Below are 13,264 nucleotides of genomic sequence, written 5' to 3'. Positions count from 1 at the left end.
TTCTGTTCTCCTGTGGTTTGTAGGGTGGGAGTCGGGGAGACATTTGGGCCTTTAGGGGAGCCTTTCTGATTTACTTTCTTGAAAATCCAGTTTTGTAATGCTGCGTCAAGCAGCTTGTGGAATTGTGTCATTTCTGGATGTGGCCACTGGCTCAGCTCCCTGAAAGTCTGCCCTCCTTGATGGGAAATTTGGCCCCGTCTAGATATGGGCTATACATGGAGAAGGAGGAGAGTATCAGTGTGTGTATAACTACTTCTATAAATTTTGCATGATTTATTTATTGACATTTACGTATCCAAATGAATAATAATTACAACCATAGCTAACACTTTTTGAGCACTGATTATGGGGCAGGCATTTTTCTGAATGCTTTCCGTATAGTAACATGTTTAATCCTTGCAGCAATCCTGTGAGAAAGATGTTATTATTAGCTCCATTTTACAGATAAGAAAACTGAGTTGAGCCAGGTAAAATAACTTGCCTAAAGTCCTACAGCTGACAAGGGGTGGAGCCAGGATTTAAATCCAGTCAGTTGAGCTTCCTAGACCATGCTCTTAACCCACCCTACACTGCCTCTTTTCTGCAGTATTTATAGTTTGGTGATCTAGGCATAAAAAGCATTTAGTGAAGGGACATTATCCAGGTTAGCATCATCCACAGAATAAGGAGGCAGTAAGTGTCCAGTAGTTAGAAGAGGTGATGATGCTGATGGTGGCAGCTGTAACTACACCAAAGTTGAGCAAACGTTGTTGGGTTTTACCATTTGGGATTTAGAGACAGTGTCTTGTGTTGGAACCACAGCTTTGCTGCTTACTGTGTGACCTCAGTCACGTTGCTTAACCTCTCTGATTCTTTTCTGTAAAATGCAGACAATGCTAACCACATCATTGCAGGGAGATGGGTCTGTGAGGATTAAATAATACAATTTACAAAAAGCATCAGGCATAGCCTCAGATGTATAGTAAGTGTTCAATAAAAGTGACCTTTATTTTTTAGCCATTTGGCCTATTCTCAGTGCATAAATAATCCAAGATAATTACTTGCATTTCCAAAGAAATTAAAGATGAAACCACATCCAGATTAGATCTATACTTTTCAGTTAGTCGTGAGTTCTTCCTTTTCCAGCTAGTCAGGCCTGGCTTTTGTTCAAGTCCTGGTTAACTTTTGACCTACAAGTAAGCTACCCTAATTTCCATAACTGGAATTTCCGCCTTCCTCTGGAGGGTCATGTCGGCCGGCCGGACTCACCCAGTCTATGTGACAGCCTTCAGGGGCACTAATCAGGACCTCTGTGTGGAGCCTGCGAGGAGCTCCTCTCAGCTCTGCCCTTCTCCTCTCTCCTGCTGCCTGCTCCTGATGCAAAACCTGGGTGTACCTTGTGCATTACAGCTACCCCGTCCCCCCAGAGTGCCTCCCGCTGGGGAATGTGGCAGAGGATCTGGATATAATTGATAGAAGCAGCTGGCACAGGCACTTCCTACAAAGGCATTGGCTCCAGTGGGCGTGTTGGTCAATTTAGACAGTTTCCAAAATCCCTAACGTGGAGGATATTTATTTATTTTTCCTCTCTACTGGGAATGTGGAGAGGACCTTCCTGAGCATCCCAGGAAATCCACAGTGTGACGTTCCAGTCTTTGCAGATGAGAACATGCCCCTCTGACAATGCCATCCGCAGCCCTGATTTTAAGCGACAGTCTGGGCGAGATTAAATGGAGGTTTATCTTTGAGTGACCAGAGTTATTTTTGTTTTCGTCAGCTGGGACTATTGTAATTAATGCTAAGACATTGGCGGGAACAAGGCTTTTATTATAATTCCAGGGTGAGGATGGCTTTGACTGACCTTTCTCCTGCTGGAGTTTCAGTGTTTTAGTATGTGCTGCTTGCGCTGGAAAGAATTTATAATCAAAGGCTGTCAAAGACAGCCATTGTTCTCACGGCTCTGAACATGTGGGTCAGCCACAAGTGCTTTCAGCTCCCCCAGCGCCAAGAGCTGGCCGAGAGCGAGAGCGAGAGCATGCCTGGATTCTTCTGAGGCATCAGGAAAAGCATTTTGCATATTTTTCATTGCCGTTTTTTTTTTTTTAACTTTTTGCCTCAGAAAGACAGCTTCCTTTCAGAGCAGACATTTCCCTTCAAGGTAGCAGGAGATGGAAGCATGCTCCTCCAGGATTTCATGGAACTGATTCTGCTGCAAAAACAAATGCTGTGTGCATTTGCCAGATAGCATACCCAGGAGCAGTCGCCGGCTGACCTAGGGGCTGGGTCCCACAAAAGACATGCAGTTATGGATTCCGAGAGACGGGTCAAGGTTACGGTCTTCATTTCTGTTTTCATCTGTCATTGTATTCTTGTGAATCCAAACTTTGTGATCTTTATTCTTAATTCCTTTGATTTTTTTTTTTTTAAACATTGTGGAGGATGAGTTACTTGGGGAAAAAAATTTTTTTTTTTAATGTGTGAGATTTTCTAATCAGGAAAGTTGCAAGAGGGAGGGTTAAAGAATGAAATGTTGACTCGCAGATGATAATCGTTGCCATAACCTTTCCATCCTGACGCTATGTGCAGGATTCTTTGGAGCCCCCTGGAGACTCCTGATCCTGGAGGCTCTACGTCTGTGGCTGTAATGTCTGTAATCCTTTCGTTTTATTTTTGGACAGGAGACGGATGACATTGAGAGTCCTAAACGTAGCATCCGAGACAGTGGCTACATTGATTGCTGGGACTCGGAGCGCAGCGACTCCCTCTCTCCCCCTCGGCACGGCAGAGATGATTCCTTCGACAGCCTGGACTCCTTCGGCTCCCGTTCCCGGCAGACGCCTTCGCCAGATGTAGTCCTCAGGGGAAGCAGCGATGGTAGGTTGGAGCCTTTGTATAAACTGCACATCTTAGAATTAAATGGTAACAAGGGCTGCCTTGTCCCCCGCGGATGGATTGGCATGGGGAAGGCGGACTCCATGTCCACCTTGCTGGAAACTGGTAACTCTAAGGTGGTGGAAGGAAAGTCTTTTAGTGCTGTTTTTCCTGGTCCTTAGACTTTTGGTTGGCTTTGCCAAGAGTTTGTTTGAACATTGCCTCAGTGAGCGTATCTTCTATTGGAAAATGTGTTACATCATTCTTCCTTGGTCTCAGTGAATCAAGACACTGTGCAGACCATTAGCTCATGAAGTGTGTGGAAGGTTTATATACTCTGGGTAGGAGGAAGGGAAATATTTGAGTGAGTACCACACTGTATAAGTGAAAATGGATCAACTTCCAGCAAACTGGAAATGCACTACACATACTTAGGAAAGTTCTGAAGCCTGGGATTGTGAAACTTTAATTGGCACGGTTTTGGCAAGCTGTTCGATGCTTATGATACCTGACCGTTGACTGGAGCGATGCAGGTGGCCATTAATGTATAGTCCACAGCCCAGACTGCCTGTTTGTTCTGGGACTGGGTTTGATTTAAGTCCCATGGATTTTACATCACCTGTAAGGAATGATCATTTTTGTTTACAAAAGATGCAACTGATACAAGTTTAATGTGTATTTTCCAGAAGCTGTATACCTTACTTATCTTGCACCTTTGTGCTTTTAGGAAGGGAAGATGGCTTGGTTCTGCATGTATAAACTTGCAGGAAGACTTGAAGTCTGGTGGGGAATTTTTTCTTGTTTTTTTTTAAGTAATGCTTGATTGATGCTAATATTTCTAGAGACTTAAGTCTACTGTCTGAGATGAAAATTATCTTGTAGCTAAATGATCCCTTTCAGCTATAAAATTCTGTTCCTAAATTACTGAGGTATTGGATGTGCCCAGGTCCTGAGTTAATTGCTAGACACCTTGCATCTCATTTAGTCCTAAGTGTAGATAAGGAGATACTTAGTATCTTCTTTTCTGTATTTTACAGGTGAACCTTAGAGAAGTTAAATAATTGACCTAACATTGTTAAATAACAGAAATCACCGTCAGCAAGTAGTGTAACAATGTTAGCCTCAGAAAGTGAGTCCAAAATTTACACTCTTAAGCTTAATTTACCCACATTTCTTTGTTTGTCTAATAGATTTTTTAAATTCTAGAATGACTAAACTCGTGCTTTTGTTTTGTACTTAAACATTCCAACCAATAGATTAGCCTCAGGGCCACATAATATGTGAGTCCTAAAGAATTCCATGGTGCATTGTGAGCTGCTTGAAAACATTTCTAAGATTTTATATGACATCTTAAGTACCACCCACAGAATTAGAAGTTACAATACCAAGTTCATGATCTCATTGAGCTTTAACTTGACCAGAAGGTAGATTTACTTTTACAAAACATATCTTAACCAAATTACTCCATCCATATTATTTTCATTATTTTTTAAAAATTATAATTTTCTTTATCCTGTGTTTTTAATAACTGGTAATGTAGGTCCTTTATTCTGTCACCAGCTTTGAGAGGTTCAGAGTTTTTAACAAGCCACATCTTGAAAGAATTTGAGATGGTAATTATTAGTATTGTACTAATATGTGCTGAGGCACAATTAAGTTTGCAGCAATTAAGATTGATAAGCTAAGGTCTTTTTATAAATGTTTTTTCCATCTAAAGACAAAATGAAATTGAGCCTCACAAAACATCATCCATGAAAGAGCATCTTAACACAGATTTCACCAATCAGCCTGATAGCTTCAGGCTTATGTTCTTGTAAACTAATCAAGACCTAATGAGGTTTTTAAAGAAAAACAACAATTTTTTTATCTACCTAAAAAAAGTAGTATAGTTTTATCCACGTAGATGTTGAATTTCATTAGAGTTTATGGTATATTTTTTTAAATGATACTAATCAAGAAGATTGCTAGTCCTAGTAAACACTTTCAAATTTAGAAGAACAATTTTTTTAAAAATCTTGAAAATTTATTTCCTAGGACTCACAATCAATTAGGAAAGTCTTGCCATGAAATTCTCCAGCTCTATATTGGGTCAGTATGGAGAGCTTTTGTTTTATTATTACTGAGGCCCACTGACCCTTCAATAGGGACAATCAAGAGCCACACTCAGGTGGTGTGATTCAGGGTTGGACAAAAGAGCTTCCTCCTGGTAGGGATGCTGTGGGTCCCCAGGATTAATTCAGCCTATCTGTCTTGCTAGATAGGTGCCAATTCCTCAGCTTTATTAACATTCCTTCTGAGGCCACTTAATGGGCTTCATTGAAGAGGAAATACAGACCTTCCACTCAGTTGCTTTTAAAATTAAAAACGTATTTTATTGATATGATGCATTTTGTTAAATGAATATTCTTACCTTTTATATAAAAGATGAGTTAAGGGAGAGAAATAAGGAATGAGAGAAATTAAAGTGCTAGAGGAAGATGAAAAACCAAAGGGTTGGGGATGTGTATGGCAAAGACACATAAAAAAAGAAAGACTTGCTGGAAAGGAGAGGACTGTAGCCCCGTGGAAAGAAAGGATCAGACTCCGATCAAATAATGCCATCACTGTCATGTGCTATGTTGCAGTTTCCTAACTTTGGGCATAAATAGAGAAGCCACCCTCGTATATGTCCATGTTTTCAGGATGAAGTAAAGTCAGAATCTTGTGAAGTGTCAGCCTTAGATCAGAAGAGCTCTACCATTTACTGAAGGTACACCATTCCAGCCACTTCCTAGGTGCTTTATGCCGTCTCATTTAATCCTCAACAAGCTATGAGAGCTGGATTATCAGCTTCATGTCTCTGATGAGGACTTAAGAGTTTGGGGTACAGAGGGTTTAAATTTCCCAGAGTCACATAGCTGGTGTGTGAAATTAGACCCTGATCTCTGAGTCCAGAAAGCTACCCTTCTTTCAACTGAGCCACTCTGCCTTGGGGCGTTTGCAAATTAACTTTTCCTGAAGTATCTGTTGAAGGTATTCATCAAGGAGAAGGGGGGGGGGGGGGGGTGGTGATCTGTTTATGTGTTCAACAACATATTTTGAGACTTTCATTCAGTATATTATAGACAATATATTTTTAGATATTGTACACAAAGTTCATAAATTATAGGATTGTTAGAATTGAGACAACTGTAACCCATGACTAAGCCTTCATTGTTGATTGAAGAATCGGTTTTCTTTCTTTTGTTTATTCAGTAAAGTGCAGTGCTTCCCCTAGTCAGGATGCTTTAAGCAGACGACGTTTTTCCAGAAGTGTGTTGCAGAGGAAGGAACAGTGGGCTGGGAGTCTGGAGAACAGAACTTGGAGGCCCAGAGTTGTTATCAACCAGCCATGGAGAATGGGCTCTTTCAGCCTTCTGAGCCCCTGTTTCCACCTTCGTGAAACAGGGATAATGTGAAATAGGGAAACAAACTAAGAGCTTGGCAGGGTAAGGTAGGGTTAGCATTTGTTTATAAAGCCATTCACAGGGGGCTCTAAACATTTTTTATGACACTGAGACAGATCCTTGATAAAAGACTTGGGGTGGGAAGGGACCTAAGTTATGAATTAATAACTAACCAGTAATGAAATGGTCAAAACTTCAGAAGGGAGATTGAAAAAAAGTGACATAAATTATTCATAAACTGAATATTTCATCTGCAACAATGAACAACTTGTTTATGGTCAATGCTTTTAACTTTTATAGTCTTTTTAAAGCCATTAAATCATTTCATCTCCAGGGTAAATCATTCCCATTTTTCAGAAAAGGACAGTCAAATGGGTTAGAGAAAAGCCTAGGAGCCCACAGCTCATTATTGACAGATCCCAGAACTAAAATGACGTAAAGAGTAGTCAGCATTTATTAGTCACTTACTCTGTACCAAGTACTGTACCAGTAGTTTACATACATCTGATCCTCCCCATGGCCCTTTGAGTAGGTGTTATTATTATGATCATTTTACAGTTTGGAAAACTGAGGCATAATGTGGTGAAATAACAAATGCAGTCTCATAGCTAGTAAGTGGCAGAGCTCAAAATGAAGTGGATCTGACTTAACACCTGTACTCTGCCCTCCCTGTGAGGCTGCCACCTCTCTTGACTCTTACTTTAAGGCTCTTTTCATAAGTGTAAATAGGTAATTTTCTCCTTGCTATTATGGGAGTTGAATAAGCTCACAATTCTCTCTCATTCTTTAAGAGTTTTCAACCAACTTCAAATGGAAGCTACCTGTAATGATAGTGTTTGTTTTAATGACAGCTTCACTCTATAGATCTTATCTAGTGAGATGAGACTCAGGAAACAAGGAGGCAATATAATTGCTGGGGCTATTGCCTAACAAAAGACTGATGCTGGCAACATTGAATTCCTTTGTGATGTCTAAAACACTGTTTAAGCCAAACCAATTCATTTATTCATCAGATAATTTGAGGATGCCCATGTGTACAAAGACACTGTGATGGATACTGAGAATGATATAAAGCCCTTGTTCTGAAAATACAAGGTAGAAAGTATAATGAGTCAGAAGCAAAGAATAGATGGGGCCACAGGGTTCCCAGGAAGAAAAGATTGCTTCTAGCAATAGATACCAGGAAGAACTCCAATATAGAGGAATATGCAGTTATTATAACTCAAACCACTTCCTGAAAGGCAAACCCTTGGTATAATCCAAATTGGCCACTTTCCTGAATTCCTATTATTCTTATATATCTGTGCTCCTTGATTGTAACTAATATCCTCCAAATGTTTCACGGATTGGTTAAAGGTACCTCAAAGACAGAATCCTTTATAATTCTTATTTGTCAGAATATCTAACACAGTGTTAGACATGCAACAGCAGGTGCTCAGTAAAAACTCCGTTGATTTGGGGCCAGCCGGGGGCGTAGTGGTTTAATTTGGCACGCTCCACTTTGGTGGCCTGGGTTCGCATGTTTGGATCCTGGGTACGGACCGACACCACTCATCAAGCCATGCTGTGGCAGCCACTCACATACAAAATAGAGGAAGATTGGCACAGACGTTAGCTCAGTGCCAATCTTCCTCAAGCAAAAAGAGGAATATTGGCAATGGGTGTTAGCTCAGGGCTAATTTTCCTCACAAAACAAAAACAAAAAAAACCTCCATTGATTAATTTGTGTTTTTTCTTTTAGAGTTGCAGAATCTCAGCAGGCATATAGGGCTGTTGCAAATGTGTTGCTAGTTGTAATTCTCAGATATAGATAGTCTTAAAAAAAACGGAGATTTTTTTAATTTGACATTTTTTTTTTCCTGATTAGAGTTGAGACTTTTTCCCAGAGTAGACTAATTTAGACTGATACTTTGGATTTGCTAAGTGAATAATTTAAGGAAGAAATCCCCAGAACCTACAGATTTAACCACATCTCTAGTATTGCATACCTGCCATCGGGAACTTTGCTGCTAGCCCAGCGCACATTTTCACCGCTCATCCTCTCTTCCCCAGGGAGAGGAAGTGACTCTGAATCTGACTTGCCACATCGGAAGTTGCCAGATGTGAAGAAGGATGACATGTCTGCGAGGCGGACTTCCCATGGTGAGCCGAAATCAGCCGTGCCTTTTAACCAGTACCTCCCGAACAAAAGCAATCAGACGGCATATGTCCCCGCTCCTCTGAGAAAGAAGAAAGCAGAGCGAGAGGAATATCGGAAGAGCTGGAGTACCGCCACCTCCCCCCTGGGTGGGGAGAGGCCTTTCAGGTAAGGCCTGAGCTACACTGCTCCCGCCCTGGCTTGAGTGCAGGTGGTACAGGAATGACAGTTCCTGGACACCAGTGAACTCAAATGGCCATTTCAGAACCTTGATGTAAGATGACAAATGGAGGTGGGCAGGACAGGTGTTTAGAGAGATTGTGATGATAGAATACAAGCATCATAAGGGTACCTAGAATAGGGCCTGGCACACAACACAGTAGGCATTCAACAAATACTTGTCTAATGAGCAGATTTTTGAAACCAGCTCTATTGACAGGACATTGAGAACAGATCTGTCAGCCCTATCCTTCTGTGGAGACTGCCTGACTCCCACTCCTGTTAGATTAGGTGCAGAAAGATTTATCTTTATGCAAAAAGACTTAATCTAGATAAATGCTTATCTAGATATAACCTGTAGTATGTAAGGGATGCATGGAACATGCTTCAGAATCACATGTAGAAACTCATAATAAATGGAAGATACATTGGGCTGCTCATCTCTTTAGAGAAACAAGCAGTGTTTTCCCTAATCTCTGATTGTGTTTTTGTATTTATTCTTTGGTTAGTCAAGAAGTATTTATTGAGCATCTACTACATGCTAAGTGCTATCTTTTAGGCATTATTGACCCAATAGTAAATAAGATAGAGTCCCTGCCTTCAAGAACTTTATAGTCCAATAAAAGAAACTTACAAACTAGTCTAATCCTTTCAGCAAAACCACTCTGATCATTGCATGGTTATTTCTCATAGTCCACATTTATTATCTGTGATTTTCCATTGAATAAACATTTGATTAAAAGTTTTAGTTACTGAACAAAACAAATTTTACCTTTCCAGCAGAAATCGTTTTTGAAATAGCTCTTAGTCAATGTTGAGATTATGATGCATTGTATTAATTAACAAATGGCTACGTTTAATTTTCTTCACATTACCAGGATCATATTGCATGCTATGACTTTTTTTTTTAAGTGGAAAGTAATATCAGAATGACCAGGAGACAACATGTGGTCTGCTCCCCAGCCCAGTCTGTTAGTTTGGTAAACCATATTGTCCAACTCACTAGCTATCCTGAAACAATAGAGGAAGAGGGAAGTGAAGTGGGGTCTTGTGAAGAGGACCCCGTCGTCCAGATGGATCCTGGTGGGAAGTCTTCTGATGGTGGGTTAGAGTTACCCACTAGCAGTGGTAAGGAGCAGCCTTCTCCAGAGGCGGCTGTGGTGGCACCAGCTCCCAATTCTGAAGAAAAAGATGCTGCTGAGATCCAAAAGCACAGAAGGCTAGAGCAAGCTGGAATCAAGGTCATGCCAGCAGCACAGCGCTTTGCCAGGTTAGCTCTGCAGGCTGAGGCTGGCCGGGCTGGCTTTGTGCATGCCTGGGGAGTCGGAGTCTGTCTGGCGTGTTGGACTTTCCATCTTGTTTTCCCACTTCATGCTTTTCCTGTTGCATCACTATTCCCCACTCAGAGCAAATAGAAATAACTGGTAGCTAGGGCCGGCCTGTCTCTGCTAAATACTTGGTTATTTGAAATGGAGGTGGAGAGTGAGCTTATTGCTGCTTGATTAGACCTTATCCTAGTCAAGTATTTGTGGTCAGTCATTTGTGGGCTGTGAGATTTACCTAGCAATAACATCTTGTTTTTCGATTGTTTGTGGCTTGTTATTTTTCACACTATTCCTAAATGGCTCTTATCTTACTTTACACATCACTAAGAAAATAGTTCCTTTGAAACAGGGAACACTCCCTTTGGAGAGTGGCTCGTTTACAAAAGTCCACATACTTTCTTTGTCCTAAGGAAGTCGTAAGAAAGACTGGGTTTATATGGCTCATTTTCTAAACCATACTGATTCAAAAACAAAGAATGGAGTAATTACTTCTCTTAATTGTAACAAAGGCACTAGTATTCACTCCTGATGGCTTCATATTCTATGTGAGATGGAGACCTTCAGCCCTCAGAGTCACAGAAAACTATAGTTCTACAGTTTTATGTAGTGTTTTGAGAAGCTGGTTAAGTTTTCTCATCTAATAACCACCAAGGTGCTAACAAATAATAGTGGGACCAAAATTTATTTGACAAGTTGAAATTCTTAACAATTTGACAATTGAAATTCCTTTACCACTTACTGTTCCATTTAATCCTACGAGGTAGGTGACATGCCCATTTTCAAGAAGAGTACACGGGGGCTCAGTGATAGTGACTTGCTGGTCTCAGAGCTGGTTACCACTGCCCTGGTGGTCAGATTTAGATGTTCTGACCACAGCACCACATTTGTCTCCCTCACACTTAATGGAACTTTTCCATTTCTCTGTACAACTTTGTATGTGGTTATTTCTGTGGTCTAGGTCTTAACTGAAAGTTCCAGCATTGATGAATATGGATTTAATCTTAGAATAGTTTTATATTGATAAAAAAAACCAAGTGTATACTTCTTCCTGCCTGTGGTGTTCCACAGATAAGTATGTCTATCGTAAACATGTATGTGCTTCTAGAAAACTCTAACATAAAATCGTGCTTGTGTTACAAGCAGCTCTCTGGGTTTCTGAAGTAATGAAGAGTATTGTCATAGAATCTTAAAAACAAAAACAAATTTAGATATTCTTTAAATTTTGGTTCAGAGACCTTGTCAGATACATACATTTTCAATATCATTTGAGCATCTATTTGTGTCAGAGACCAGGCTAGATGCTAAGAATACAAAAATGAATAATATCCCCTTATCATGTACCATTTTTCAGACATTTCCTGTTTCTGTCTTCAAGTCTAGGGCACAGTGGGAGTAGGAAATAAGTGACACAGGTCAGAGTATGAATTTACAAAAATTTTAATCTTAATATCCTTGACACACGTACTTTCATTTTTATTACATCTGTCATGTCTTTAAGCTAAAATTTACCAAAGACGCCATCATCTTTGTTTTTTCCTGTTTTTATTATCACTTTCAAAAATTGCCAGTCTATTTAGTTAAAAAAGAGATCTCATTTAAAAAAATTGATTTCTCTGGGCTGGCCCCATGGTACAGCGGTTACATTCGCACATTCCACTTCTCGGCGGCCTGGGGTTCACTGGTTCGGATCCCAGGTGCAGACATGGCACCGCTTGGCAAAAGCCATGTTGTGGTAGGTGTCCCACGTATAAAATAGAGGAAGATGGACATGGTTGTTAGCTCAGGGCCAGTCTTCCTCAGCAAAAAGAGGAAGATTGGCAGTAGTTAGCTCAGGGCTAATCTTCCTCAAAAAAAAAAAATTTGATTTCTCCATGATTGCTAATATGGTTGAATATTGTGTCATGTGTATTGACTACTCGGGTTTCCTCTTCTGTAAATTGCCTCATATCCTTTGCCATTTATTTTTCCTTTTTTAAAAAAATTTTATGGTGGTAAGAACACAGCATGAGATCTACACTGAACAAATTTTTAACTGTGCAACACAGTGCTGTTAACTGTAGATACAATGTTGTACGCTAGATCTCTAGAATTTATTCATCCTGCTTAACTGAAACTTTATGCCAGTTGATTAGCAACTCCCCATTTACCCTCCCCTAGCCCCTGGCGACTACCATTCCATTGTTTGATTCTATGTATATGACTCTTACATACTTTGTGTAAGTAGAATTATGCAGTATTTTCCCTTCTGTGACTAGCTTATTTCACTTAACATAGTGTCCTTAAAGTTCACCCATGTTGTCACATATTGCAGAATTCCCTTGTTTTTAAAGCTGAATAATATTCCATTATATGTATGTACCACATTTTCTTTATTCATTCATCCATTGATGAACATTTGAATTGTTTCCACATTTTGGCTATTGTGAATAGTGCCACAATGAACATGGGCGTGCTAATATCTCTTCAGGATCCTGACTTCAAGTCTTTGGTTAAATATCCAGAAATGGGATTTCTGGAACATATAGTAGTTCTATTTTTAATTTTTTGAAGAATTGCCATATCATCTTTAGAGTACCCAAAAGAGCTAGGGGAGACGAGTAGGGAGCTACATTAAGGTAATTCAGCACACCCACGAATCATGATGATGCAGGAAAAAGAAGAGATTGGGCAAAGGCTGGGAATTACTGTGAGTGTACTGTGCCACGTCAGTAACTGGGAAGTTTATTTTGTAAAAAACATTGAAATCTTTTATGACGACTCCCATTCTGTGGACAAACATAGAATCATGGTTAGTTTGCAACTGTAATTCTGAGTGATGAGTATTTATGTAGTACTTTTTGCTCCTGTCCACGTTTCTTCTTATCTGGCTTAATTTTTACATATTTCATCCAAGTTAGCTCTATTAAGCAGAAATTCACAGGTTAGTTAATGTCATCACACATTAGATCTTGTGAATCTGTATTTAAAATTGGGTTCAGGGAAATTATGCATATTCCCAGAGATTGTTCCAGTAGCAACGTGACACAGCGGCTCCAAACACCCAGAATTAATTTGTTGGACAGATCTTTTTCAGCTGCTATCTCTCTCATAAAGGTTTTATACATTCCATACCACCAGCCTGGTATGTCTGTGTCTTTGTCACTTACTTTTTTGCAGCCCACAACAGAGTTGAGAGTCATTCTAAGTTTATCCACATTTGGGATCCTGCTTTGAATGTGGCAGAGAGTAGCTTAACTAGAATGAAATGTATATCATAAAAAAAGAAAAGGATTATTGGTGTCTAGAAAATAAGAACATAAAGCATTTGA

General features: G+C 40.0%; 1 protein-coding gene across 2 annotated transcripts in view; it reads left to right on the top strand.

Moving 5' to 3' along the window:
* LOC124237075 (LIM and calponin homology domains-containing protein 1-like) overlaps positions 1 to 13,264 on the top strand; it is a 309,151-nt gene that overhangs the window by 222,936 nt on the left and 72,951 nt on the right. Inside the window, exons 8-10 of one of the 2 annotated variants that reach the window (XM_046656322.1) lie at positions 2,658 to 2,853; positions 8,328 to 8,580; positions 9,638 to 9,901. In XM_046656322.1, coding sequence (XP_046512278.1) covers positions 2,658 to 2,853; positions 8,328 to 8,580; positions 9,638 to 9,901 — 713 coding nt within the window. The remainder of the gene's footprint in view (positions 1 to 2,657; positions 2,854 to 8,327; positions 8,581 to 9,637; positions 9,902 to 13,264) is intronic. The other variant, XM_046656321.1, reaches the window with a different exon arrangement.

Source organism: Equus quagga, chromosome 3, assembly GCF_021613505.1.
Source record: "Equus quagga isolate Etosha38 chromosome 3, UCLA_HA_Equagga_1.0, whole genome shotgun sequence".
NCBI classification, from domain to species: domain Eukaryota; kingdom Metazoa; phylum Chordata; class Mammalia; order Perissodactyla; family Equidae; genus Equus; species Equus quagga.
Note: the sequence above shows the minus strand (reverse complement) of the source record. Positions and strands in the feature narration are given on the sequence as shown.